Source organism: Alternaria incomplexa (assembly GCF_024043165.1).
Source record: "Alternaria incomplexa strain BMP 0042 chromosome Unknown scaffold_6, whole genome shotgun sequence".
Classification (NCBI taxonomy): Eukaryota; Fungi; Ascomycota; class Dothideomycetes; order Pleosporales; family Pleosporaceae; genus Alternaria; species Alternaria incomplexa.
This window is the reverse complement of record NW_026249855.1, coordinates 592699-620629: the sequence shown is the minus strand read 5'-3', so window position 1 is coordinate 620629 and position 27931 is coordinate 592699. Positions and strand designations below refer to the sequence as shown.

The window sequence follows — 27931 nt, the reverse complement described above, 5'->3', positions numbered from 1 at the left end:
TCGTAGTTCGATCTGCGTGCTTCGGAAGTTGTCGTAACACAGTTCGCCGGAGTTGTTAGGTCAATAATTCAGCGAGTGAACAGAGGTGGAACAACCACGCAGAGAAAACACACATGTTCCTAGCTGTGCCTTAAGATCGAGCATTTTCATAAGGAGGGTACGGGGATGTCACTGTTTCATCACTTCACAAGACTGCGGGACTGCAAGAATTATAATGATGAAGGTCGTAAGTATAGACATTACTGAATCATCTTCCTAGCCTACTCGATTACTATCTCGCCCTCTTGCTTCATATCACGGCTGCTTGCTCCAATCCAAACCGCATATCGGCCCCTCTGGAGCTCCCAAGCCTGAGCAGTAACGTTCCAGACACTCAGATCGCGTCGGTCTAATGTGAACTCGACCTCTCGGCTTTCGCCAGGCTGCAACAAGCCAACGCGTTCGAAACCTCTCAGCTGCTTCGCCGGCGCATTTGGTACGCCCAAGTATAGCTGCGCTACTTCGTAGCCAGCGACCTTGCCGGTGTTGGTAATGGTGACTGTGGCGCGGTACAGGACTTGCCATAGCCAAGGGTGGCCTCCTTGTACAATGGGTACAGACGCTGACGGGAAAGCAGCGAGACTTGCGTTCGCAACAGGCTCAACTGTCATGTTCGCATAGCCGAATGTCGTGTACGAAAGTCCGTAACCGAACTCATACTGCGGCGTGATATTCTGCGCGTCAAAAGCGCGGTAGTCGATGTACAAGCCCTCGGTGAAATCTGACTGCAAAAATGCCGGGATGGAAGGGTCGAGAGTCGAATTGAGAAGGTGGCCGTAATCGGACTCTTGCTTTGCGACAGTGTACGGCAAACGTCCGGATGGGTTCACATCGCCGTAAAGAACGTCGGCGATGGCGTTACCGCTTTCCTGGCCTGGAACACCCGCGAAAAGGACGGCGGTGACGTTGGGGTGGTCAATCCATGCGTCAACGGTGCGGATGCCGGCGGAGTGCAGTACAACAACAGTGTTTGAGCAGTTGGTTGCAACGTTGTTGACAAGCTGGTCGCTGAACTCGTCTGTAAGAGAAGTGCGATCGAAACTTTCCGAAGCGTATGCGTTGATGAAGACGAGGCATGCGTCAGCATTTGCGTACACGGTCGGGTTCACGCCAAAGAAGTCCCATCGTACAGTTCCACGATCCGCAATTACGCGATTCTGGATGGCGTTGAACGGGCTGATAACATAAGGTGGGGTGCTGGAGCCCGATCCACCTGCCGTAATGAGGGTGCCGTTGAGCGTGTTCCAGCCGAAATTCTCTTCATAGCCACCACCGAACCGGGATGGATTGTTCCATGGCTGAGACTTTACTTCAGCATCGTAGCCGTAGATGTTCAAGAAGCGGGGGTGTTGAAGTGGTAAAGTGTTGTTGACGTTCTTGACCAGCACGGTTCCGGCAGCTCCGATCTCTCGGATGAGAGATGCGTGATCTTCGCGCACGTCAACGATTTCGTGTTCGACGTTGTATGGGTAGACGGCGTTTTCAGGGAAACTATCATCTTGGTTGAGATAGAACCAGGCTGCGAGTAGTCTTGTGTTCATGTCATCGAGCCTCTCTGTGGTTACTGATCCGTTGTTCACCGCATCGGTAAGGTTCTCGCCCCAGAATTTGGCAACAGGCATCACTACGTCAAGACCAGCATTCGCTGATGCGACACCGGCGTGTTGCGCATCCCAGTCAGATACCACGAAACCTTCGAAACCTAGCTCTTCCTTCAAGATTCCGTTCATAAGCTTGCTGTTCTGGCATCCGTATGAGTTGTTGATTCGCTGGTATGAGCACATCAGCGAACCGGCTCCTTCACGCAGGGCATCCATGAATGGCCAAGCATAAAGCTCGTGCAGTGTGCGATCGTCCACATTCGAAGAGACGGCCTCGCCTTCGTCACCAGGGCGTCGCCTGTACTCTTGTTCTTGCGCAAGCCAATGCTATTGATACGATCAGCCTAGACTCTCATCGTATTTACGATATCGCCTACCTTTGGTGTAGCAATCACGCCTTCTTTTTGTGTGCCTCTGGTGATGAGACCACCGCCAATACCAGCAAGATACGGGTCGGCACCAAGACCTTCCCAGTTCCTGCCACCTCTCGCGACTCGTCCAATAGGGCCGATAAATGGGCCGAGAGCAACGTGAATGCCCTTCCCTCTGTACTCTCTACCGAGAGCATGGCCATATCTGAGCATGAGATCTCGATCGAACGTAGCTCCAAGATGAATGCCAGCGGGGAATGACGAGACAAACTCTTGTCCTCGCACGCCGGCAGGTGCATCCGCGAAACATAGCTCTGGGATCTGAAGACGAGGTACAGCTCCCGTTTGGCCTACGCAAGGACCGGAGACGCCATGTGTGAGGTTCGACTTCTCCTCTAGCGTCAATTGTGCCACGAGGTCTCTCGCTCGAGCATATGCGGATGCCCAAGAAGACGAGGTTGTTCCATTACCGACAGCTGTCTATTGTTAGTCCTTTGACTTTCGATCATGACCAAAACACTCACGGGTCGGGTATACTGGCGGACTAAGTCCATATAATGGAACCTCCGACTCATTGGTGTATCCTTGTGAGACCGCTAGATTTGGCAGTAGAGCAAAGCTCACCGCAACTGCGCTGGAGTATCTCATCTTGCGAAACTGTCGTCTGCAACACGATGATCGCAGTCCTTGGATTCACGGGTAGCTAAATACTTCCGAAAATTTTGCATGCATCTCGCGATCTACCCACGTCATTCGGGATTCCACCGGAATACCGTATGGGCCTCGTGACGAGCCATCCGCAATGCTACCGTTCTCCTCAACCGTTCTCCGCATTTTGCCTTGGCGGAGAGGGGAGAGCGGATACAAGTGTCGATGGTTGCTGGATGGAGGATGGTCGGCACGACTGCAAGTGCAGGTGGCTGTTGCCGACAGGCTAGCTTCGCCGACGATTACCCAGATGCTTCTTCGCATCGCCCCGCTCTGTATATTCCATGAAAGTACAACATCTTCATCTCAAAGGTCTTGCTCATTGTAGCCCTGCGATTCACAGTCGTCCTAATTCACAACGGAGCAGACCTTGTTCGATAAGACGAGATTATTTGCAGAGCCGGCTTTCACACAAACTAACCTGTTCATCGTGCCGTGGGTCTGAATCAAATTCACGGTCGAAGCATCGCGATGCTTGGCCTGGCCATGATGCTTCAACGTTAGCACTGCTAAGACCCTGTCATCCATCTTTTCCAGGCTCTCGCTGTCGGAAGTCGGGAGTCGGCTCATGAAGTAGCCCCGGATAACAATCGCCCGAACCCCGGAGCGATTTAGTGCGTCGTGCTTAGGCCGTGCAGATATTCCAAGGTTGCGACCTCAGCCAAATGTTGGCGGCATCATAGCGGCACGGCCGTTACTTATGGAGCAGCCTGGCTATATGATGACGGAACCTTCCGGAAAGCGTTGATGGCATTGCTACAGTTCTCGGGTCTGACGCCCGTTTCAGCCTGACAACGGCGACGCCTTGGTGCCTCAGGTTCTGTCTCAAGACCGCCAACACGTGGAGAGACATGCATCACCCCAGCCGTTCCTCATTATCGGGACGTCACAACTGTCAATGCGCGTGGACGCATCTCTCTTATGGCGGATCACAACATTCCGTGGGAAATCCTCGGGTTTGCTGGCCAATTGCTAAGCTGCGATGGCATGAACGCTTGAACAATGAGCTGTGAGGCGAGCAGCATGGGTACAGACAGAGACCAGTGCTCCAGAAGATTCTTCTGCCTTATGCTCAGATACGGGTCGGGACTAGAGCTCCGCGTGGGTAAAGTGGTGGCGCGTTGACATCGCGGGTCTTGAATCAGGTCTGCCTGCACGCTCAGGCACAACCAGCCACCCTGCACCACGAATGTTTCCACCCCCACTCGAGCTGCACAAGGCATCACATCAAAGCACCCGGCTCCTGAGGCTCCGAACTTTATTGACAATGTGGCGTTTGCCTCAATAGCGATACTGCATCCGCTCGTGGAAACGAGTTTTCTTTTCGTGCCTACCACTCACTCGTTTAGACACCACTTACTTTCAACTTAGCGCTCTGCGAGCAGCTGCCAGCTGGACTGTGCTTATACGATACATTCATTTCATCTTGTATTTTTCCATCAATTTCTTGTACGAGAATGGGATATGGCAAATCGATACTGCTGTCAATAAGGGTCCTAGCCCTGATCGTGGCAATGGGAGTGCTGGGGCTAGGTGCTTGGTGTAAGTATTGATCTCTCAATCGAGAATATAGAAACATGGTAGTAACGATCTCAATTAGCCCAGTTCATCATTCGCGATATGAAGAGCCGTGGTGCCGAGATCATGGACGCGGTTAAGCCAGAGGCTCAAATGGCGGAGTATTGGAAAGAATACTTTGCTACGGTCTACAAAGGCGCCATCAAGATCTGGATCTCAGTCGCGGCTGTACGTTCAACAGTCATCGATCAATACCGTTGTACTAACATGCAGGCAGGCCGGCTTTGCTTCGCTTGCGGGCATTGTAATCGTCTTGACAGCCATCATCCAACGCCTGCGCATACCCTCAGCGGTCCTTATCCCCGTCGAATGCCTGTGCATGTGCGCCATGGCAGTCGCTCTCGGCGTTTCTCTCAGCTTCAACATGAGTCTCGAGACCTTTAGCGAAACGCGTCTTGACACGGCGGCGAACCCAAACCTCATGATGTTCGCGATTCTGGTCGATCTTAGCCGTGGTTACACCATCGCAGCCGGAGCGGGATGGTTCCTTTTCTTGATCACTTTCATCACCGCAACGATCGATGCGTGTCGTCGCGCCCGAGAAAAGGAGAGCTGTTCATTCGAACCTACTGCATCAGCACTCGGCATGGGTTTCCACGGATACGACGCTGTCGTCCCACCTCCTTCCCGCAGTCGCGTCCCCACCATGTACGACCCACGCGTGCCCTCAATTCTGATCGACCCAAATGCACGCGGAAGGGCGTCAGTAGCCAAAGATGTCGAGATGGGACGCGCAGACTCTGTTCTCAGCCACGAGGGCAGGATTTCGCAGGAGTTTGAGAAGGAAATCTCTGGACCGCTGAGTTTGGAAAGGCCACAAAGGGTGCAGCAGATGCGACCTTCACGACCATGGAGCGAAGTACATAGGGCACCGAAGGTGGATGAAGTGATACACGCCATTTAGACATTACAGGCTCACGACCACAGTAGATAGATTAGTCAAGTCGACGCTCGCTTACATAGAAGAATGAAGTATACGAGACAAAGAGTGTCATGACGAGAACTACCTTGAAAGAGGAGAAGACCATTCAAGCTCGAGGGCAAGAGCTACACGACGGCCAAAAGGGAGCAAGTTGCGTCGCCTAGTCACCTGACCACGTCTCTAGCGCGTTTCCTTAGCGCGACACGCCCGCCCCTGCGTCATCGCCGCGAGGAGTACCATCCGAACTTCCGACTGCCATTTTTGCATCTTTCACGTCACAATACACCCCTTCCAACACACAATGGCAGGCTTTACAAAACGCGGCGGCGCCCGAGGCGGCAGTACCTACAAAAAGACCTTCACAAAGAAACGATCCTCCCCAGACGCCGACGACGACAACGCGCCGCGCGCAAGCAAGAAGACCAAATCCGGAGACGACGACGAGGAATCGGTACCAGTGGTCCCAGAGCTGAAGACGGATGATAACGGCGATGCATATGTTGGTGTGAGTAGCCACGGCCAGAGGAAACCGAGGACAGTGGGCAGAAGAGTGCTGACGAAAACGCCAGCTCAACGCCAGCGGCAAACGACGCGTCACAGTTAGCGATTTCAACAAGAGTACGCTTATTAGCATACGGGAGTACTACGTCACTGATTCTGGAGAGACGAGGCCGGGGAAGAAGGTGTGTACATTCTACTTCTCCTGTATGGTCCTTTACATGGTTGGGTTGCTAACACGGGTTTCTCATACAGGGCATCTCGCTTACAGTCGATCAATACAACGCTTTACTCGCATCGGCACCGCTTATCGAATCAGCGCTCGCGAAGAAGGATATACAGGTCGTGCGGCCAGATTACGAGGCTGATCTGAATGCGAAAACCGAGGATAAGATGGAGGCAACTGAGGACGAGGATGAGGAAAAAGAAGACGAGACCGCGAAGAAGGCAGACGAGGAAGGGGATGACGACGAGTAATAATCCGACGTCTCAAGCAGCAATTCCTGGACTAGTATCCAGATGTACAATAAGGGACAAGTTAGAGTTCTGGGTGATGATGATCAGACTTTATCACGGCAATGGGCGAACAAGTGAAGGCGATCGTTTCATTACGCTCATGGAAGAGCTCGCGTATCGGCTAAAGTTATAAACAAGAACAAGTATGTAAACAGCAATGTGACTCCACCGAGTTAACCAAACAAACGCCAGACCCAGAGACCCAAATGCGTACATCCGCCGATTCCTATCCAAACACCCGATAACCAACGCCGAAGGAACATCTCAAAGCTCGTCATACCGTTCGTTCCTCGTGAACCTGCATCCCAACAACATCAATGCCATCCAAATTTCGTCATGCCGTGACACGTACACATAAGCCATCAATCATGCATTGCGACTTCGAAGAACATGTCGTGGTCAAGCTCGACATATCAAGCGGCGATGCCAACTCTAGAACCCTCACAGGGCGAGTCGAAGCTTCAAACCGGGAGTTACGGAGCGAGACGCAGGAGCGTGTTCGTATCAGCAGTCGTCAATAGATTTCGTAGATGTGGATCTAGCCGACAGTGCTTGCCTCTTCCTCAGCCGCTCGCCGGAAGTAATCGGCGTCCATTTCGGACTCGTTGAAGGCAGCAGTAGGCAGATCAGTCCCAACACCCGAGTCGCTGGGTGGGGCATAGTTCTCCTTCATCTCTTCCTTCACGGCGTCGACAGCACGGACGATTTCCGACTGTGTTGGCAGCTCGACGTCGTTCTCGGTAGTGGCTGTCGAGATCTCGGAGCCAGTGACGTCGGATGGGTTGATAGTGGCAGTGGGCTCGTCGTCGTCTTCGTCGTCGGAGTATACAGAGCCTTCCTCATCGATGCGCTCTTCACCGGGAGCAGCAGAGCGAGTTGACTGAGCACCATATGAGGTGCGGCGGTCGATGTCGCTACCGGTCATGTACGAGGAACCGGAGGCGTATGTGTACTCGCTGCCTGTGCCGCCAAAGCTGGAGCGACCGTCGTAGCCTGGCGTCTCACCCTCGGCGTAGTCGCGGCTGTCGAGGCTGTAGCGACGCTCAGTGCCGGTCTCGCTCTGTGCATCCTCCTCGATGATTTCGTGAGAAATCGGCGCCGACTCGTGCTCATCCTCCTCAGGCAGAACATCATTCTCCTTGTTGGCAATGACGGCGCTAGGGCGGCCGCCCCAAGAGCCCTTGCGAGAGTAGTTGCTGGTCTTGACAGAGTGGCTGCGCTTCAGTCCGGCATTGCTATCAACCGAAGCTTTGGTTGTCGGGTAAGCTTGAGCTCCGGTAGGGGCATTACCGCTGATCTGACTAAGAGACAGGATGCGGCGTTGTGCTGGGTTGGCAGGCGCACCGTTACGACGGATAGCAGGGCGGGGCTTCAGCGCGAGAGAAAGACCATTCGCTGCAGTGCTGGGAGGTGGCATGGCCCTGGTGTCCTCATTGGCAGCGTCTGCGTTCATGCGCTTCTTGAGTTTCGAAGCGTTCTTCGAGCCGCCCTTGGTCATCATTAGAGCACGGGAGTGGTCCATGATGCCGTTCAGGATGCGACGCTCGAGTGCGTCAGCCTTGGTGTCCATGAAGTGCAGCTCCTCTCGTCGAATGTCGAGCGCAGTGTGCAGAGAAGAGACTTCACCGGTAAGGCGAACCTTCTGGTTGGCGAGGTTCTCGCGCTCCGCTTGCAGACTGGCAACGGCAGCAAGAAGCGAATCTTTCTCTTCCTTGAGCTCAGCCATAGTGCGATCCTTCTCTTCTTGAAGCTCGGCCATGACACGCTCCTTCTCCTCCTTGAGCTCTTGTACGACGCGATCCTTCTCAGCCTTCATCTCCTGGATGTCTGCGAAGAGCTGCTCCTTCTGGGTAGCCTTCTCAGCTCGCAGACTTTCCAGGTCGACTTCCAGCTGCTCCTTCTGGGTTATCCTGCGCTCAATGAGTAGAGCAAGCTCCTCAGCTTCACGTTCCTTGGACTCGTTGCCATCGGTGATGAACTGCGTCTGCTTGGCGACGAAGTCGCTCAGCTCTACGGCAGTCATCTTGACTTGAGCGTGAATCTCGTCCAACTTCTCCAAGTTGCCTGCAGCTTTGCTTGCATCATCAGCATGGCCAATGAGCTTGTCGAGCTTTTCGTGTACTGCTCCATCGTTATAGCTTGGCGCCGGCTCGATCGCCAGCAGCTTGTCGAGCTTCTCTTGCACAGGTGCATCGTCGTACTTCTCGGGAAGCTCGATAGACGGCGTAGGGGCTGGGAGTAGTTTGGGCAGATTGGCAAAGTGCGTCTGCAACTCTTCTGAGCGAGCCTTGGCTTCTTCGTTCCAAGCACGAACGTTCTCGTCTGCCTCCTCCTTGGTCTTCTGTGCGTGCTCGTAGTGAGCCTTGACAAGAGCCTCGATCTCGTGCAAGGCAACCATGAACTTGGGGTGATACTCCGTAATGTTATCCTGGAGGTTGGTGAAGATGTTCTCGACGTTCTTGATCTCATCACGGGTGTGGGAGTGCTCCGTCTTGTCGTCGAGCTTCTGTTCTTCAAACTTGGCAATGGTGTCGTTCTTCTGCTCTTCGAGCTTGGCGATGGTCTCGCTCTTCTGCTCTTCAAGCTTGGCGATAGTCTCAAGCTTCTGCTCCTCAAGCTTCTCCATCATCGCAAGCTTCTGCTCTTCGTACTTGGCGAGTGTCTCCTCTACCTTTCCAATCATGGAAGCAGAGTCGGTTGACCATTGGGTGGTGGTGCCTTCCATTCGGTCGTTCATTCCAGCGATGGTGGCGCCAAGAGTGTCAATGGTCAGACGAAGCTCGTCAGCCGTTTCCCTGTTGCTTTCAAGGATCTTCTCTTGCTCCTCGGACTTCTCCTTCATGACCTTGGCAAGTTCGTCCGCCAAGAGTTGAGCATCATCGTACTTGGCCATGAGAGTGTTGAACTTGTCCTCTAGGCTTTCCGTGAAGCCCGCGATGATCGCGGCTTTGACTTCGTCGTGCTTCTCGAGGTGAAGCGCAGATTTCTCAGCTTGGTCATTCTGGAGTCCCTCGATAGATCCATGGGCACGTTCGAACTCTCTGGTAAGAATCTCCATGAGCTCTTTGACGTCAGCGGTGACGTTGTTGGCACCGAGGGTCTCTTCCAACGTCTTGAATGAAGCCTGAAGACCCTCGATGGGACCGCCTTCGATGAGGGTTGTCTTGATCTCCTCCCGCATCTCGTCCAATGCAGTCTTGACGCCGGTGATGTCCTCCACGAGTTGGGCAGCTTCAGCGCGACGTTCGTCAAAGTTAGTCGCGGTCTTCATGATATCTTCCTCGTAGGTGTCCTTCATCTTGTCGTGGCTGTCGCGGAAGTCGTGGATCAGACCTGTGAGCTGTTCCAAGTCGGCCTTGGATGGGAGTTCCTCAGGATCTGGGATCTTCATGTCGTCAATCTTGACCTTGAGATCATCCACAAGCAGAGTGACGGCATCGATATCTGCCTTGGTCGCTTGAGGGTTGGCCTCGTCGTCAGCCTTAGCAGCCTTCATCTCGTCTAGGGCAACCTTGATATCGTCTGCGATGACCTGAATGACTGTCACGTCTGCTTTGGTGGCACCCTCCTCCTCGAACTTCTTAGCAAGTGCCTCCAAGGCCTCAGACGTTGTACGGACAACGATCTCGACGTCCTCCAGGTTCTCCTTGGTAATGGCAGTCGCAGGGTCAGGTAGAACGAGCTCTTCAATCTTGGCCTTGGTGTTCGCAAGAAGAGTCTCGATGGCGTCGGTGTCTTCTTTTCTAGCGATGCCTTCAAGTGTAGGGGGTGGCGTTTCGCGATCTTGCATAAGAAGAACGGCGGCTTGCACATCTTTCAGAAGCTCCTCGATGCCGACCAGATCCTCCTTCATGGCAGATCCAGCCACGGCAGCTGCAGGCTCGGATTCCGGCAACGGGTTCGCCCTGGCGGCGTCCATCGCTTCGACCTTCTCCTGGATCTGAACAAGCATGTACTCCATGTTCGCCAAGTCGGCGGTTTGCGGAGATAGCTTTGGTGACGGTGGTAGCTCCGCCTGTGTCGCTTCCTCAACGATCTCACGCGACATTGATTCTCCCGCAGCGTCGTTCGCGAGAGCGATCTCGTTGCCAGCTGGAGGAAGAGGGACATACTCTTCAGCATAAGATTCTTGCCTTACGCCCTTGAGCATGTCGATGTCGTCACGCAACGCGTTCAGGCCGTCCTTGAGCGTGTCCAAGATCTCGTATGATATGCTCATGTCGATGGGCTTCTCAGCGATCTTAGAAACATCCGCCCTGAGACCATCTAGACCCTCGTTCATTGCATCCATGATATCGCTGGTAGCGGATGCGTTGCGGTCGGGGGTATCCAGCTTCTTGTCCAGATGCGATTGAAGGTCATCAAGACCCAGCTTGAGAGCTTCCAGGACTTCCTCAGTGTCGGCCCGGGCGTGTTGTCGGGTCACGTTGTCAGACTGACGAAGAAGTTCTAGCTCTCCACGGAAAGCCTCCAGAAGCTCCTCATTGACACCCGCAGACTTGAGGTTGGCCTTGATGTCATCCAGAGCAGCCTTCACAACCATCAACATCTCTGCCTTGTCATTGTCGCCAGATGGGACAAGTGCGTTGCCAAGCGACTCCTTCAAGGCCTCTAACTCGCCACGGATGAGCGCGATGTTGTCCTTTGACGTAGTCTCCTGAGAGGTGTGCAGACCGTCAATGAGCTCACGAACAGCGTCGACGATGTCGTCCTTTTCGCCTGCGCCGCCAGACTTCACCAGTGAGCCACCCAATGTTTCGCGGAGATGCTCAAACTCCTCCTTCAAAGTAGCCAGCATGTCGTCGTTGGATGTAGTCGCAGTCGGCTTCTCGCCCATAAGAGTATGGAGTCCCTCAAAGCCTGCCTGAAGCTTCTCTAGGATATCGTTCTTGTTGCTGGACGTGTCGCCAAGAAGGACTTCCTTGAGTTCATCGAATTCGTGCTTGATCGCTTCGTTGATGTCGTCGTTCGAGTCAGTATCATCCTCAGATCGAAGGGCGACCTGTGACTTCATCTCGTCAAAGCCGGCGTTAAGAGCGGCGAGAATCTCCTCGTTGTTGTTGGAGGAGGGAGCCAACTGAGTAGTGAGCTTTTCATGGAGATTCTCAAACTCAGATTTGAGGTATGAAACCATGTCGCCACGGCTCCAAGCCTGATCTCCACGTGGACCTTCGGCAACGTAGCCCTGAACGTCTTCGCGTAGCTTGTCGAGTTCCGCTTTGATGTGGTCGATCATCTCGCCGTCCTGAGTGATCTCTCGGGGCTGATTGCCGGAGCCCTGAAGGTCGGCACGAAGACTGTCAAGTCCTTCTCGAAGGGCCTGGAGGACTTGCTCGGTATCACGCCCGTTGGCAGCGGTGACACCTTCGAATTCGGTGTGAACTTCATCCAGCATCGCCTGTAGACGTTGCATGACAGCCTCGTTGTGAGGTTGTGAAGCGGTCTGGACAGCCTCTGAGATGGATTCCTGAGGAAGGTCGAGTTCCATTGCTCCGGGTTGGTGCTCCGCGAGCGCCTGGCGAATGACTTCCTCGAGCACTTCCCGAGACAAAGCATCCGTCGACGGTTGCTGGGCTGCAAGGGCCGGCTTCAACTCTTCCAACGACTCGCGCACGGCCATCAGAACCTCCTCGCGGATCTCGTGTACTTCGTTGACAGGTGGAGGCAGCTGGATCTGCTGTAGTGATTCCTGCAGCATAGTCTCAATCTCCTCCTTGGTGACGGCACCAGACCCATTGAAGTCTTGGAGACCTTCGCGCAGACACTGAAGAATCTCGTCGCTGCCCAATCCGACTTGCTGCACTTCGTGGCTCGGGTTCATCTCAACACCATCGAAGGCCTCTCGGACAGCGCTGATGATCGACTCCTTGTCCACTGCAGCAGCTTGAGGTGTTGGCTGATCGAGACCACGCTCTGCAAGCGCTTGCTTGACAACATCGTAGACCTCGTTGTTGTCGACGGTGGTGCGGGTGACGACGGATGACATGGATTGCCGCCTTCGCTCACGCATGACTTTGTCCATGTGGTCCTTGAGGTTGGCAAGACCCTCTTGGACAATGGCGTTGATGTCTTCGGTGGATGGGGGTGAGCCAGATCCGGCTTCGGCTTCCCTGGCTTGTTCTGCCTCCTCCACCTTGCGAGCAAGCTCCCGTCCCATTCCTAGAACCTCCCCACGGAGATCTTGGATGAGCGACTTGGTGGCCATCGTAACGCATCCGGACTCAGCGACACTGTCCTTGATCTTACGGAGGAACTTGAGCATCTCCTCGCTCACGAAATCGGCAGCCTTTGGACTGGAATAGGCCTTGCTGTCGGCCGATATCGTTCGAGTCAAGGCGCCAGATCCGGGGGATGGCTGGAACGAGGCCGAGCCAGCAGCTGCGGGGTTGAAGAGACCGCCGGTTGAACCTTGCTTGACAAACTCGGCCAACTCAGTGACCTTCTTAGCAGTCTCTCCAGTAGCCTTGTCGACCAGCTTCTGTAGACTTGCGACCAGTCGCTCCTGACCATCCTTCGTCACCATTTCGCGTATGATCTTCTCCAGCATTGCGACACTAGCGGCACCCTCGACAGAGTATGGGTTGGGGCTACCTATACGCTCATCTGTCCAGGGGCTGGTGGACGCCATACGCGGGAATGTGAATTGCTTCGTCGGTGTCATGTGAGGATCTTGCAGGTTGAGACTGCTAGAGCGAGAGGTGTCTCCGTTCATGGCAGCTGCCGCTTGAGCTTGCTGCTTTTGCGACATGGTAGACAGAAGATCCTTCAGAGACTTGCGAATGTCCTCGTCGCGTGTGTTCGTGGCTTCCTTGAGGCTGATGAGATCCGTCGCATTGTCTTTGCTCCGCCGGCTCAACTGCGACATGTCTTTTTGCAAGCTGGAGACGATGTTGTTGATGCTCATGAGCTGGCTGGAGATGTTATCGAAAGACTGTGGCGGTGATGGACCGTGTACGGGTCCCGGTGCCGGCGCTGCCGCTGGTGTAGCCGCTGGTGAAGAGTGAGCCGACCGGTTTGTGATGTTCGATAATGGGGGATCGAGCATGTGTTGGGGTATGGTCATGCTCTGCAACGCCTGCATGGTGGCCGATGGTGGTGTGTTCTCTCCCAGGATCGCCCTCTGGCTGGGCCTTAGGGCGGGTGTGTCTTTGATCTCGAATCGTGATGCTGGTGTAGGTGTGAGTTGCCGCATAGGGCTCACATCGGCATCCTTTCCAAAGTAGTCCCTCTCGTAGTCCCTTGAGATGGGTCGGCCTCCCCTGCTCGATGGTCGCTCGCGTTCGGGTGACCGCTCTGGCGACCGGGTATCGAGGAAGGGCCGCTCAGGTGAGCGGTTGTCAAGGTAGCTTCGTAGGTCACGAACGCTGCCCGGCTGTAATGACTGCATGCGCTTGTGCTGTGTGCCTTTTATCAGAGAGCGCTCGGACGAGGGCAGCTTCTGTGGCATGGGGTTAGTAGTGTATGAGCTCGCAGGTAAACTCTCTCGCGCCTTCTCTTCCAGCGCCTTGGCCGCCTTCATGATGGCTGCAGATGTGTTGGGGCGGGTGGTGAGAGTGGGCGAGCCAGGATTGAGAGGCAGTGGCGGCGGTGCACGATCCGGGTCAGCACTATCCCACCTGAAGCGCAGTGTTAGTATATCGCGAAAGGCTACATGGCGGTGAGGAAGACGAACATGGGAATCATCCTGTCCGACGAGAACGAATGTGAGTGTCTGACGAGTTCCCGGTCGCGGGAGACCTCTCTGTCTGAAGAAGGCATTGTGATGTGTCGTCTGGTGTGTATTCAACCAAATATAGTGGTGGTGAGGCGGAGAGTGGGAGCGAGTATGATATGGAGCGCGTGAGTTTCAATTGGGGTATACAGCGGAGGGATTGATCGTGAAAAGCTATCAGCGATCCAGCGCAGGGTATATAATAGTTCGTGATATCGTGGAGGGTGGGAGTGTGGGAAAGTGGATTGCAGGTGCAGGGCGGGCGGTGTGTTGATCAATAGCTTGGGGTTTGTTTACATGCACTGGCCAATAGGCGATGACGATGGAGGCGCGACTGCCAACTCAGCCGTCGCTGGGGCAGCAACGGCGGCAATGGATGTCCCCGGCTGCGATGGTGCGCCAATTGCATGCATAGAGCGGGATAGATTGTGCAAGCCAATATTGGGGCGAACGTATTCAGGAAATGTCGCGGTCCCTTGCTGTAGCGTGTTGTTGACCGAACTGCGGTTGCCATGTGCCCTGCACCGCTGTGGCGCTGGAGTGTGGCGTCGCCCCAATCGGAATTACGTACCGCCTAACCACCGACCGCCGCATCTCCAGGTGAGCTTGTGAGCTCAACACCGCCAAACAGTTCATCTCCGCCACCCCATCGCCCGCTCCACCTCACGACTCGTGCACTTCAATCACCTTAAGTCACCGCGTATACCCTCACAACCTGCCCACCCACCATGGCTGTCCCGGAAACGAGCTCGCGGATAGCGGAGGCGCAGAAGCTGGCCAAGTCGGATCCCTCCAAGGCCGAGCAGATCTTCAAAGACGTCCTATCGCAAGACCCCGGCTCGAACGAGACGGCCATCAAGAACTATGAGAGCGCTCTGATCGGGCTCGGTGAGCTGTACCGCGACCAGAAGCGGGTGGACGCGCTGGCAGAGCTCGTGAAGCAGGCGCGGTCGATAATGTCGTCCTTTGCGAAGGCGAAGACATCCAAGCTGGGTAAGAAAGCGAATTCGGACTCTAGTTCAATCGCACATGGCTAATTCTCGCAGTCCGACAACTACTCGATCTATTCACCGCCATCCCCAACACCGCCGATATCCAGATCGATGTCACCAGGTCGTGCATAGAGTGGGCCGTCTCAGAGCGGAGAGGTTTCCTGCGACAGAACCTAGAAACCCGACTCGTCTCTCTGTACATGCAGAAGCAATCCTACTACGAAGCCCTCACACTCATCAACAGCCTGCTGAAGGAGTTGAAGCGCCTGGACGACAAGCTGGTCTTGGTGGAGGTTCAGCTGCTCGAATCAAGGGTCTACCACGCGCTGGGCAACATACCAAAGGGTCGCGCTGCCCTCACGTCCGCACGAACATCGGCTGCTTCGGTCTACACTCCGCCTCTGCTACAGGCTGGTCTCGATATGCAGAGTGGCATGCTGCACGCAGAGGACGGCGACTTTAACACCTCCTTCTCCTACTTCATCGAAGCCATGGAGGGGTACCACTCACAGGATGAAGAGCAGAAGGCTACTTCGGCACTCCAGTACATGTTGCTCTGCAAGATCATGCTCAACCTCGGAGACGACGTCACCTCGCTCATGGCCTCCAAGCACGCTGTCAAGTACGCAGGCAAGCGGTTAGAAGCCATGAAGGCCGTAGCGCGCGCACATACCAACCGCAGTCTCGAAGAGTACGAAACCGCCTTAACCGACTTCCGCCAGCAGCTAGGCAGCGATCGATTCATCACCTCCCACCTCCGACGCCTGTACGACAACATGCTCGAGCAGAACCTGATCAAGGTCATCGAGCCTTTCAGCAGGGTAGAGATTGACCACGTCGCCAAGATGGTCGGTCTCGACACAATACAGGTAGAGCGCAAGCTCTCGCAGATGATTCTCGACAAGGTCATCATCGGAGTTCTGGACCAGGGTGCCGGATGTCTGATCGTATACGACGAATCGGAGCGAGACCAGGGCTACGACGCGGCGTTGAGTACTCTTGAGAAGCTGAGCAACGTGGTTGATGTACTTTACACCAACCAGGCTTCTCTGTTGGAGTAAGACGTGGAAGGGGGAACTTTGACAGCTCCCGAAGCTATGTACAATAAAAGCATAGATGTTAGGTATGCTACACGTCCAATGCGACTAGCTAATAACGATGACACATGACATGGCAAATCTCCTAGGGCAATTGTGCGCGCTGAAGTGGTGTTAACCTCGGTTTGCCCAAGTACAGCAGCATAACAACGCGCAGCATTCGTGTTGTCAACCGGCTATACATCGGCAAACTACCATGTCACCCTTGCTTCTTTTTCTCGAATAAATTGTCGTGTACTATCCGGCATAGCAAGGGCAGCCTTACCGAGCCGACACTATACACATCCCCGTCTCATTCGCCCATCCTTGGCGATCTACACCCACCTCCCATAGCAGCTCCACACAAGAACCACATAGCATCCCCAGATAAATTGGCACGCACGACAACGAACGGGGATTTGATTTGGAATCACGGAGATAGGGGGGTGCAGGACGAAAATATGCAGAAATGAATGATAGCAATGGGATTTCGATAGGTATAAAGTACCATGGCCCATCGCACGAACCTTGAACATCCAAGCAGGTCAATTCCATCGTCAAATCTCCTTACTTCGTCCCTACACCCATCTTCATCATGTACTTCACCGCCGCCGCCGCAACCATCCTCCTCTCCCTCCTCCCCACGGCCCTCTCCCACGGCCTCATCACCTCCCCACCCTCGCGTCCCACCGGCCCAGAACTAACCTCCCACTGCGGCCCCGCCATAACCCGCACCATAAACGGCGACAACACCTCGCACGTCGAAGGCCTCCCCGAGCTCCTCCTTCCCCCCTACACCGCCTCAAGCTGCAACCTCTGGCTCTGCAAAGGCCTCCAATTCGCCGACAACCCGTCCAACAACACGCAGGTATGGAGCGCGGGCCAGGTCGTGCCCATGAAAGTGTGGATCTGCATTCCGCACGAGGGCTCCGCGAACGTGAGTATTGTGGATACGAAGAAGAATGAGGTTGTGGGCGAGATGCTGAAGGTGTGGGAGGAGGGGTATGCGCCGGGGAAGAGTGAGGCGGATGTGCCGGCCGGGCAGAAGGAGTTTAGTGTTAAGGTGCCGGAGGGATTGGAGGAGAGGTGTGCGACGGCGGGTGATTGTGTAAGTTTCCATGGGTGAGGTGATCTGCGCGAGATGCTAACGCGGTGTAGGTGCTGCAGTGGTGGTGGTATGGTGTGGCGGCTAAGCAGACATACGAGTCTTGTGTCGACTTCAGGATCGCGAAGACGAGTGCTAAGAGGGACTCTTTCGGTCGTGCATTCAGGGGATGAGGTTTAACGCCTGTGGACAGCGGTTTGTAGTCCAGGTTACGTGAGGGATTGGATGTTTAGATTTAGATAGTCATGATTTGCTCAACTGCATAGTCAACCTATCCATAATTGACTACATGCCATTCCTTTAATCCTGAGCCCTTCTCTTTCTCGCTTGCATATTAACAACCGCAATACCCAACAACGTACCGCAGAAGAAACACATCATGATTGTCGCTGCGACCATGGTACAACAGTAACGTTCACTTTCTCGCCTGCGTTTTGCTTCTGTCTGCACCTGGTTGTCGCAGACCTCGCAATGCGTGTGTGGCTCCGAACTCGGTCGAAGAAAATTAGTGATGGTCTGAGCCAACGTCTCAGGGTTTGATGTTGATGAAGATGCGTTGCCGGAAGAGAAAGTGTGGTTATGGGGTTCAGCGTGGAGTTCTATATCGTGGTCGTCGGTTTGGGGAACGGTCGTGTACTGTGAATCGATCGATGGGTTAGCAAGATTGGAGGCTTCTGAGACAATGTGGTAGGAGGGCTTACGCCTGATGCTGGTCCAGAGGGCGCGTATCGGTTCACGGGATGGTCTTGCAATGCCTCTTCGTAGGCGGGTGCTGCTTCTTGTGGAGTGGTGGGGATGCCCATTTTCTTTCTCGATTCAATAACGGTATCTATGTTGTGGGAAGTAGATATGCCCTGAGAAAGTAAGGAATATGGAATAAGTAGTTAATTGTAAGATCAAATGTGCGACAGCATCATTGTTATGTTCATCAGCCAGCTGCTGCCGCTTTGTCGGCCATCCACAATCTGGCAACTGGATGTTGGATGCCTGATGGAATGATAGGATGCTATGAGGGGCTGTAGTGGCTGTGCTGTCAGCCGACCAATGGGATCGGTGCATGTCCATAAATTTGCGGGGCTGTGTCAGCTTGCAAGCCACCGTTAAGGTTTGATCGAAGATAAGCAGCGTAACATTGTTGCTTGAATTTGATTATGACCAATAACGGCGCCGTAACACCCATGCACTGAACTGCGCCTTTTGCTTGGCCACAAATTTGACTCTTTTTGGAAATGTCCACGCAGATCATGAGATGATTGAAACTGGGGTTTAATAGATGTCAAAACAATTTGATGAGTCTCCTTACTGCGCAACCTTGATAACGATCTTGCCCGAAAACTTGCCCGAAAGCAGCAGATCAAATGCCTTCTTTGCGTCCTCAAACCCAAACGTCTTATCAAGCATCACATCGAACTTGACGTTCTTCTCCTCAATGAACGCATTCATGTCCTGGAAATCCTTCCTCGATCCTACTTCGAGGCCCTTCAACTTGGCACCCTTACCCATCAAAGCCATGAGTTGCGCTGGCTTCCAGTCTGCCTCCCAGCCAGCGAGAAATCCGACTAGCGAGACGGTGCCGCCACGAGCGCATAGGTAGGAGATGTCGTCGATGAGAGAGCCGACGCCAGTGTTGTTAACGACGAAATCGACGCCGCGGCCGTTGGTAAGTTCCTTGATCTTGGAAGCTTGGTCGTCGGTCTTGTAGTTGATACCGCGGACTTTGTCGCTGATCCGATCTTGAATGGCCTTGATCTTGTCGTTTGAGGACGAAGTTATAATTGGTGTGATGCCGCCAGCGAGACAAAGTAGTAAGGAGAACATGGAAACGCCGCCGGTGCCTGGAGGGTATGAGTAAGAGATTGGAAGATTAGGGCTCTTGTCTCACCTTGTAGTAGAGCACTAGAGTTTTCCTGCACTGTCTTCAACGAGTCCAGGGCATTCCAAGCAGTTACACCTGCACAAGGCAGCATTGCGCCCTATTCGCCTTTAGTCCAACGCATTCACAAATACTCTCTGGATATCTTACCTCCTCCCACGACAAGTGCTTGGGCAAGTGCACCAAGTGCTTCTCCTTATAGACAGCATATTCCCTGAGTACACCGGGAGCACTTGCACCGATAGCCACAGAACTGCTGTCATCCGTGGGATAAAAGTCGCCTTGGTTGCAGATCGGAGCAACAATGTCTCCCACTTTGAAGTTCTTGACTGCAGATCCCAACCCAACGACCTCGGCGGAGGCATCCGAGCATGGAATGCCTTGCTCAGTGTTAGGCACAGGGTATTCTGCCATCAGCATAGCAACGTCGCGGTAGTTGAGCGATACAGCGTGAATCTTGATAACCACATCGTTGGGACCGAGTTCCTCCTCCTTAGGTAGAGTTTCTTGGGTTCGCTCAAGAGTGAGAGGGTTTTGACGAGAGGCCTTCTCTTGACCTGCGCTGCGACGGTAGGCCGTGTAGGTAGATGGGTAGGTCATGGCGGGAGTTGGATTGGGGAAAATGTGCTTTGGACGATTGCGCGAATGGACCTGATGGATTGAATGTCGGTGTCGCACGGCTTCGCAGTTAATAAATAAGAAAAGTTGCGCCTCTTCCTACAAGCAATGTAAAGTTGCTGATCAATCATGATGGGCTGCTCGATTCGTCCGATGGAGTTCAGGTGTTCGTCATTTCTGCAGGTTGTCGCTAGATGCGATCCAAATTGGAACCTTGGAACGTCGCGACGCGGAAGGGACGCTACGCTCAAGCGCGAACGCGTTCCAGATGTCGACCATCAAGCCTGCGAACTCGTCCTCCTAAATCCGCAAAGACTGTATCGGGCCTTTTGGTACACAATGCGACATCCACGAGCTGCAACAGCATCATGTTGTGGCCATGCAGGTCTAGCTTTGGTTCCAGGCGGGGCCAGCGGAGTGGAACTTCACTCCGCTTCCGATATTTTTAGTCAGCCTCAACAACCCTCCACTCACGAAGACCTATCCATGCGCCCTATGTTTGACATCGCATACCATCAACGATCTTATTTTGCGGCAAGATTAACGGCTGCGTAGATCTAAGACCCATCGCGTCTCTTTGTCGAAGCTGCGTCGATCCTCGCCCTCCAGGCTACTTAGCCCGACTTCTCGCAAGTCTCCGAGTATCTCGACAGCCTTACTGAAACTCTCATTCGACGCATAGCCCTCATCAGTCAAAATACCTTGTAGCTCTTTCCAGAGTTCCTGGCTCTTGTTGAAAGTCCCCGCCTCTTCGTCGTGTTGCCGTAACTCCTCTGCTGAGAAATGGTACGGACACGGTTCGTTCGTACCAAAGTGACTCCACTCCCTGCGACAATGGTCAGCCAGGAAACTTGATGGCAAACAGATCGACATACCTCTCAACGCGGATCAAACATTCTTCAAAGGGGAAGAGACAGTTGTCCCAGGTAGAGCCAACAAAAGCTTCTAATTGCTTGAGGGTCTGGCCATGAGGATGATGCATAACCTTGTACATCAGAGGATTCTTCCCCACCGTAGTCTCTTCATACGTGTGGATTAAAATAGACTGAGACACTTGGTATTTGAGCTTATATTTTGTAGCATCGTCGAGTGCTTTGAAGTTTTCAGGGAGCTTCATCAACATGTCAATCCCATAGTCTAGAAGCAATGGGGGATTGGCACCGATGAACACCGGGGTAACCCAGGCTCCCTGCCAGTCAATGATGCATGATATTCGGTCTTGGGCGTCGATATAGACGTTACCAGGATGGAAGTCTGGGTGCCAAAGTCTGGGAGAGACGAGCTCTGGGTCCTTGGGAGTGATATATGTGATTGCGGCTAAGAATTTCTCCAATAGGACTGTGTGAGCCTCTGGAGACTTCTGCTGTGGACTCGTGTACTGCCATGGAGTTTTATTCGGCTCCTGTGCGTTCGCATGGGTATTGATCCATTCGATCTCACGGCAAGCGACAGACTTTAGGTATTCTGCAGAAGATGTCCCTACACTTATCGTAAGTCTAGATTCGAGTTTCACAGACATCCAGAAACTTACAGGGACCATGAGATTGCATTTCACTGCGTTGCTTCTCCCAGAACTCCCTTCGAGTGATGGGCCCAATGCATTAAGTTGATTCGATGTGACCAACGACATCTTGTGGACCACTTGTAACGATAGCCGGCTCGCATCCTGCGATACCACTATCCTTAAAATACAATGATCCCAATCTGGCAGTGTGTGTAAGTTGGGCTGGCCGCAAACTCTCTGTTGGAGCAAGTTGAATCTTACTTTTCAAAGGAGACCGAGAGTAGTTTCCTTTCAACGTCCACAAACTCACGAACAATGTCACACTTCCTCCGCAGTGAAAGATCCTGCCAAACCTCGTGGAGTTGGGAGCCACTCGCTTCTTCCATGATGATATATTCTGCTTGGACAGAGTTTTGGTCGGTAGCACTCCAAGCGAGAACTCGTGGGACAGGTAAGTTCAAAACAGTCCGGGCAAACTCCATAGTTGCCACTTCCGATGCAGTGGTATGGACTCGTGGGCCAGCATTGGGGTGTGGGACTTTTGCGATGATCTTCTGGCCGTCTTCCATCTCAAGGCGATATGCCTTGTTGTAGTTGCCTTCGCCGATCTTCTTGAAAGATATACATTCGTTTGCACCGACAGCTTGGCAAGCCGCTTGTTGGAGACTCGACACATCAAAGCGTCGGTATCGGGCTTCCAGTTGCTCGCGCTCATTCCATAACCATCGCCCGCTCGTGTAGCAAAACAAAGGATTCGTGTCAGATTGAGGATGTGAGGGCATTGCGCGGCTACCGTCCAAAGTGTGTAGTAAGCGAGGGTAGTGTCGCTTTGCGATAATTGACCAGCTTCGACCAAGCGCCATTGCTAAAAACTTGCAAAAAGGCCGTGATATGAATAGTGAGACGAAGTTGATGTTGAGACCATGAGACGCGCCGCCAAGCCTGCAGCCTTTGTGGGCTTCTCAAGTAAGATACTACTGGCGCTGAGCCTACTTTTTCCGCGAGCGTTGTTCGTCGCGATGGACGAGCGTGGAGACGGGGACATTGCTGTGTGCGGATCAAGCGGCGTATGTACTAGGCGCGTGATTATCAGGCCCGCATGCAAATAGAGCTTGCATCAGCGCTCGGCTGGCTGGTTCCATATTGACGGGTGTGGTGGGAGGGTGAGCTCGGGCAAGAAGCCAGCAACCGCGACGCATGTTCGGACAAGCTTCGGGACGCATGCGCCACGGCTTGAGCTATCTCGGCGTATTGACAGAATATCCGGGAACCTACACTAACGTTAGGTCTCCTACCTTGCATGTTTCAGTTTCATGTAGTCGCTAAGATTTTGTCCAGGCATGCGGAGGCTTGCCTGCCTCTGCAGATAAATGCGAAAGATGTGTTAGTAGAGGCTGCACGTCTCCAAAACTCACGAACATCGTTCTAGACTGATTATCTACAATCTCATACCTCTGAAATAATGATCGTCGTAGTTGTCGACGGAAGAGTAGGGGTGCGTCTTCGCTATTGCTTCTAACGCCACAGACGGAATTCCAGAAGACACAGTCGAAGTTGTTATCATTTGAGTTTTACTAAAGTACCTAGGTACTCCACAGTGTAGCACGATGAAAGAATAGAGTGCGCCTTTGACTCAGACTGCGGTCTGGTCCTACAACCTAAGTTTTAGCAGACATCACTTTCGCAGGAAAGATTCGAAGATATGCAAAGATCATGATGTTCTCATTCCCATCGATCTAAATAAGTACTGTCGGTACTCGTGTTACTTACTTCAAAGTACGCCGCCGCCGTCGTGACTTTTAAAACTAAATGTTAGTATGAATCATGAAAATACAAAACCTCGACCGCAACTCCGCGCTAGTATTACAACCATCAAAGGAATCAAATCGCCAACTCGTCAGATCATCTCATCATAAACACCATACTCGGCCACGACAGGCTTACGAACTGCCCCACCGGCCACCGCCCCCATCCCCAACACACAACTCTCCTCACCCAGTATCTCCGACAACTCAACATCGCCCTCTGCCAAACCCTGAACCGCCCGAACCAAGTCCTTCTCGACAAAGTTTTGGAAACGGTCGCGAGCAGTGTCTACACCAGGACGGTGGAAGAAGAACTTGACCGCGGTGCCAAAGGCAAACCACTGATCAACCATGAAAAGCATGGCCTCTTCTAGTTCACTATTCTCGTAGATGTCCTGGAGGCATGGGCGGAGGAGCGAGCGAACACAGAGATGGATTTCCTGGAGTGGGTTCTGGCCTTGGTTTTGGAAGTTGAGGAGGATGTCATGGAGGGGTGAGGGTGGTAGATTCTCGAGAGAGAGGTAGACACGAACTACGTGAATGTCGCCGTCTAGAATGGTGGCGGGGTCTTGGATCTTCTTGGTCGTCTGCTTGCCTGTCGCGTCGGTGGCGACAAAGGCGAAGACGAGGCCGGTGGGCGGGGATACGGCGGGCAGCTTTTGGACTGCGGGAGCGGTGGCGGTGGGACTGGGGAGCTTTGCGCCTAGCGATAGAGAACTTGAATCGAATACAGGTGATGTCGGGGATTTGTTTGAAGAGGCAGGCGCAGGTGGACCCATACCGCCCTGCAGTGTAGGGCCGAAGCCCCAAGTTGGGGAAGTGTTTGTGTTAGTAGTAGTGGAAGAGCCAAAGCCGAAGCGTGGCGGAGTAAGAAAAGAAGGCATTCTGTTGGTTAGTAGAGTCGATTGTCCTGTAGTTGAGGGAGTTGCAAGTGTTGCGATTGCTGTTGTTGGAACTGTTTGTCGCTGGGTGTGGGGGACCACGTACTTTTATACCTGCAGGGCGGGGACGCGCACAGACAATGTGCGTTTGCGAAAAGTGGTGAAAAGGCGAGAGTGAGTGAGTCAAGAGGGCGAGATCGGCGTTGTGAGAAGGTCCATGGTAGCGATGATCGCGACCAAAGTGTCGCCGCAAGTGAGCGAATCATCAGTGTTAACTTGGGAAGATGGATTAGGCTGCACACTCAACTGAGGGTCAGTGGTGGTATGAGCAATGATAGTAGAAGACATCTGTACTTGATCCGTATGAAAAGAGAGTATGTACAGAAAGAATGGTAGTAAAATGAGTGTAAGTCCCATCGCCAATCCCAGGGCATTCCAAGCACCCATGTGCTCTTCCAAAGTCCCAAATCCCACATTCCACCTATCCCATCGAAACCAATCAACAAGCGGCGATATCCGCAGGCGTATAAATGCAAGCCGAGCTAGGTCCCTCGCTGATCTGCTTAGGTTCAGCACCCGTATCGTTACCCTCGAACTCCTCGCAAATAGCCTTTGTGCCTGTGACGCAGGAGTTGGTAATGGTAGCAGTATCGCCGTAGTTGGAGTTAATACCAACGAAAGTCGCTGTTCCGCCTGTAGCCTTGACCTTGTCGATCTTGACGTGGCGCTCACCCATGGTCTTGCAGTTTCCACATGATCGGTAGAGCTTGCCAAAGGTTGAGACTGTGAAGCCTGAGATTGAAATGGTACCCGCGCCGTTGTGTTGGATGACTTTGTCAGATGCGCCCATCGCTCCGCCACCGGTGACTGTGCCGTCGCCGTCCTTCTTGAAGGTGAGAGCGTCTTCACATACATCTTCCCACCAGACATTCTCGATGGTGCAAGCTCCTTGGCAGTGTACTCCCTCGATCTGGTCGGCTCCGATGATGACGTTGCGGAGAGTGCCGCCGTTGGCAATAGAGAATACAGCATCGCTGTCTCCTCCTTCTGATTGACCGGTGCAAGACACTCCACGGCCGAAACGCTTCATGCCGCCATCGAATTCGCCGGTTACCATCATTGTCTTGGAGAGAGTAGACTCGCCAGCTGCTGCGGGCATGGTACCGCTTGCTGCACTACCGCCTGAGCTAGGCATAGTGGAGTTGCCTGATCCAGAGCCCGATCCAGTTTGAGTTCCCGAACCGGAGGAAGATCCACCACCTGAAGAAGAGCCACTGCCTGAGGATGAACCACCACCTGAAGACGAGCCACTTCCTGAGGATGAGTCGCTGCCCGAAGACGAGTCGCTGCCTGAGGATGAGTCGCTTCCCGAAGATGAGCCTCCGCCTGAGGATGAGTCGCTTTCTGAGGATGATCCGCTGCCTTTTCCGCTACCGCTGCTGGAGTCCGAACCTGATCCCGAACTTGAACCGCTATCTCCACCAGAGCTTGAACCGGAGTCGCCAGTCGCATCCTCAGTGCTGTCGCTAGCGTCATCGGAAGACTTGCCCTTGCCACTGGAAGATCCCTCACTGCTGTCAGAAGAGCCCGAAGAGCCCTTCGATTTGTCTTTCTTGTCATCCTTGGAGTCGGAAGCACCGTCCTTAGAGTCAGACGAATCCTCTGCAGAGTCCTTGGAATCAGAGGCGTCCTTCGAGTCCTCATCCGTGGCTCTCCAAACCAAACCGAAGGGTGAACGCTTCGTAACAACAGGTTCGGACTCAACAGATCTACGCTCGTAGTCGTTGCCGGGGGTAAAAGTAGGAGCACCCGTCATCTGAGGGTCGGATGGCTGGCCGCCAAAACCTGGGAAGCCGCCGGTAGGAGCAGCGCCACCGCCAGGGAAGTAACCGGGGTCACCACCATTGCGTTGGCCACCTCGTCCTGGGCCACCGCCCATTCCCATCCCAGAGCCGATGGAATCAGAGCCAGGACCGCTGGACTCGGTGCCGTTGCGTTGACCGCCGCCGTGTTTGCCGCGATGGCCACCACGATGGCCATGAGCCTTTGTAGGAGCGGGGCCTCGAGCCGAAAGTTCCGTCGGTTTAGCTGGGGCAGGAGCAGGTGCCGCGGAGACCGAGACGATCAGGGCCGCAGCCGCGATGGTAGTCAAAGAGAAACGCATGTTTTGTTGATTTTCCGGGTGATTTGAAGTGAAAGTAGGGTAACGAAGGTATTGCACAGCAAAGATGACACAGTCAAGAAAAGAAGGGTGACCGGCACTGAGCTGGAGAAGAGAATGTGGAAAAGGGAAGGTGTTGGAAGCAAGGAAGAGATCGTTGGTCCTGATGAGGATGAGGATTTTGCAGTGGGCGAGTTGCCGACGTCTTTATAGCCATTGTGTTAGGAATACGTACTGTTGGGTTACTGAACATGCGTGTCGGTGGTATACGACGACGTCCCACACCACCCGCACCCCAAACCTCCAAGCGCATCATGCCTATCGTCGGTTATACCACGGGTACTATGCACTCAATGCGATGACTGAGTAGGCCCGAACACACGTGCAGTCGTGAATCGAGGAAACGTGGAAAAAGGCCTGGTATCCTGGAAGAAGACCGTGTTTGGTTTGCGCGTCCCGTTGACGAAACCGATCGTCCGACAGCTGACAATCTATGAGAGGGATATGTCAGGTTTCATGTTGAGGATGTCGGTCTTGGCAGCAGTGACAGCCATGTAGGGTGAAGCTACTAGTGAAGATGCAGAAACGTCCCGCTTGTCAGTTGGTAGTCTAGAAGTTCCGGAAGTTTGGAGTTTCGTGTCGCGCGTTTCACTTACTCGACGGAACGAATGCAGGTTGGATGGACTGACCACCAAGTAGTATTCGCTATCATGCAGCGCAATACAAATTAAATAGCGAGGTCTGCATCGCCTACATTCGCGCTGCTTCCTTAGGGTCTGGCCTTGTCGCTATAACGATCTTGCTTTCCTAACCCAATCTTTGCGAATATCTTCCAATCTAAGGAACCGAGTGCGCGGTATATGCGAGGTGGCTCGGGTTCTCCAGTACTATCTACCACGGTGGTCAAGTTGTCTTTCATGTACACTCGAAGTTCGTCTTTGAGACGCGAGGGTGTAAGCCATGAGTGGTATATCGTGCTCAGGCCTTGAGCCTGCATGCGTGGGATATGTCCATCTAGTCGGTTAGCACTGTGAATATGTGGATTGCATGTTTCGATCTGCAAGATGTGCACTGGTCTTGAAGACGGGTCGTTTGAAACTCCAAAGCGTTCCCACAAGTCGATCAGCTGAAATGGCTCGACAGCATAACCGGTAGCGAATCGTAGCTTCAGGGCCAGCTCAACATCCATAGCGTGTTCACCGGCGTTACCGGTTCCGATCATGGTTTCCGGGGTAGCGTCACCTCCGAGGACTTTCAGAAGGCGGTTCATCCATTCGTTCACGACACGCGAGGAGCGTCCAAACTCCTCAAACTCGAGCTCGCCGTTCCTAACTTTTGGCTTCGACTTCCATTTGATACGCACCATCGCATGCTCATCTTGCCTGGTACGTTTGTTGTGATACAATGCGTAATGCAATCCAGCGGCGTATACTTTGCAGTATTCGAGGACAGATCCGGGGATCCGGTTGTCGGCATCAATGAAGCCAACGAACTTACGTCCAACAAGCTTCGCGATGATCACGCCGAGTGTCATAGCCTCTCCTTTTCCGTTGTTCATGCGTGGAACATGTGTCTTCCCCTCGGGCGTACTTGTTCCCGGGCGTTGCAATAGCTCTGGCATTCCCGCTTCCTTGAAGGCGCGAGCGAAGGTTGACTCACCTTGATGAAGTACCATAACAGATCGACTTGCAACCTTTGCGAATCTGAGCAGCGACTTGCATTCCGCCTCATAGTTTGTCTGGTTGCTGTTCGAGATGAAGATGACAGAACAATGATGTGGAATACCACGAAGAAGGCCTTCGAGGACTGTGATGTCTTCATCCATGCAGGGAATTACGATGGCCAGATTGCGCTCGATGCTTTCGATTGAATCTGGGGAGATGACGATGTTCTCCTGATCGATAGAGGTGTTAGCTGTGCCATCTCCCGAAGTGTCTTGACCGCCTGCGTCCAGCTCCGAGACAGAAGACAT

At 53.5% G+C, this 27931-nt stretch overlaps 11 protein-coding genes across 11 annotated transcripts; 4 read left to right on the top strand and 7 right to left on the bottom strand.

Moving 5' to 3' along the window:
* Nucleotides 1-260: 260 nt before the first annotated feature.
* J4E90_004765 (uncharacterized protein) lies at nucleotides 261-2659 on the bottom strand (the record flags this gene model as incomplete). Its single annotated transcript, XM_051434328.1, has 3 exons — nucleotides 261-1967; nucleotides 2018-2487; nucleotides 2536-2659. 3 exons carry the CDS (start codon nucleotides 2657-2659, stop codon nucleotides 261-263), a joined length of 2301 nt encoding a protein of 766 aa, XP_051291584.1.
* Nucleotides 2660-4339: 1680 nt separating this feature from the next.
* On the top strand, nucleotides 4340-5201 carry J4E90_004764 (uncharacterized protein; the record flags this gene model as incomplete). The annotated part of the gene is made up of 2 exons (XM_051434327.1): nucleotides 4340-4465; nucleotides 4515-5201. The coding sequence occupies 2 exons, from the start codon at nucleotides 4340-4342 to the stop codon at nucleotides 5199-5201; spliced, it is 813 nt and encodes a 270-aa protein (XP_051291583.1).
* A 319-nt stretch (nucleotides 5202-5520) lies between these two features.
* Nucleotides 5521-6194, top strand: J4E90_004763 (uncharacterized protein; the record flags this gene model as incomplete). The annotated part of the gene is made up of 3 exons (XM_051434326.1): nucleotides 5521-5724; nucleotides 5789-5902; nucleotides 5973-6194. The coding sequence occupies 3 exons, from the start codon at nucleotides 5521-5523 to the stop codon at nucleotides 6192-6194; spliced, it is 540 nt and encodes a 179-aa protein (XP_051291582.1).
* Nucleotides 6195-6771: 577 nt separating this feature from the next.
* J4E90_004762 (uncharacterized protein) lies at nucleotides 6772-13752 on the bottom strand (the record flags this gene model as incomplete). The annotated part of the gene is made up of 1 exon (XM_051434325.1): nucleotides 6772-13752. The coding sequence occupies one exon, from the start codon at nucleotides 13750-13752 to the stop codon at nucleotides 6772-6774; it is 6981 nt and encodes a 2326-aa protein (XP_051291581.1).
* Nucleotides 13753-14672: 920 nt separating this feature from the next.
* Nucleotides 14673-15997, top strand: J4E90_004761 (uncharacterized protein; the record flags this gene model as incomplete). The annotated part of the gene is made up of 2 exons (XM_051434324.1): nucleotides 14673-14937; nucleotides 14991-15997. The coding sequence occupies 2 exons, from the start codon at nucleotides 14673-14675 to the stop codon at nucleotides 15995-15997; spliced, it is 1272 nt and encodes a 423-aa protein (XP_051291580.1).
* A 610-nt stretch (nucleotides 15998-16607) lies between these two features.
* Nucleotides 16608-17290, top strand: J4E90_004760 (uncharacterized protein; the record flags this gene model as incomplete). The annotated part of the gene is made up of 2 exons (XM_051434323.1): nucleotides 16608-17120; nucleotides 17171-17290. The coding sequence occupies 2 exons, from the start codon at nucleotides 16608-16610 to the stop codon at nucleotides 17288-17290; spliced, it is 633 nt and encodes a 210-aa protein (XP_051291579.1).
* Nucleotides 17291-18416: 1126 nt separating this feature from the next.
* On the bottom strand, nucleotides 18417-19590 carry J4E90_004759 (uncharacterized protein; the record flags this gene model as incomplete). The annotated part of the gene is made up of 3 exons (XM_051434322.1): nucleotides 18417-18952; nucleotides 19000-19090; nucleotides 19141-19590. 3 exons carry the CDS (start codon nucleotides 19588-19590, stop codon nucleotides 18417-18419), a joined length of 1077 nt encoding a protein of 358 aa, XP_051291578.1.
* Nucleotides 19591-20148: 558 nt separating this feature from the next.
* Nucleotides 20149-21158, bottom strand: J4E90_004758 (uncharacterized protein; the record flags this gene model as incomplete). The annotated part of the gene is made up of 3 exons (XM_051434321.1): nucleotides 20149-20434; nucleotides 20484-21087; nucleotides 21140-21158. The coding sequence occupies 3 exons, from the start codon at nucleotides 21156-21158 to the stop codon at nucleotides 20149-20151; spliced, it is 909 nt and encodes a 302-aa protein (XP_051291577.1).
* Nucleotides 21159-23009: 1851 nt separating this feature from the next.
* On the bottom strand, nucleotides 23010-23696 carry J4E90_004757 (uncharacterized protein; the record flags this gene model as incomplete). The annotated part of the gene is made up of 1 exon (XM_051434320.1): nucleotides 23010-23696. One exon carries the CDS (start codon nucleotides 23694-23696, stop codon nucleotides 23010-23012), a length of 687 nt encoding a protein of 228 aa, XP_051291576.1.
* Nucleotides 23697-24297: 601 nt separating this feature from the next.
* On the bottom strand, nucleotides 24298-25962 carry J4E90_004756 (uncharacterized protein; the record flags this gene model as incomplete). Its single annotated transcript, XM_051434319.1, has 1 exon — nucleotides 24298-25962. The coding sequence occupies one exon, from the start codon at nucleotides 25960-25962 to the stop codon at nucleotides 24298-24300; it is 1665 nt and encodes a 554-aa protein (XP_051291575.1).
* A 766-nt stretch (nucleotides 25963-26728) lies between these two features.
* On the bottom strand, nucleotides 26729-27931 carry J4E90_004755 (uncharacterized protein; the record flags this gene model as incomplete). The annotated part of the gene is made up of 1 exon (XM_051434318.1): nucleotides 26729-27931. One exon carries the CDS (start codon nucleotides 27929-27931, stop codon nucleotides 26729-26731), a length of 1203 nt encoding a protein of 400 aa, XP_051291574.1.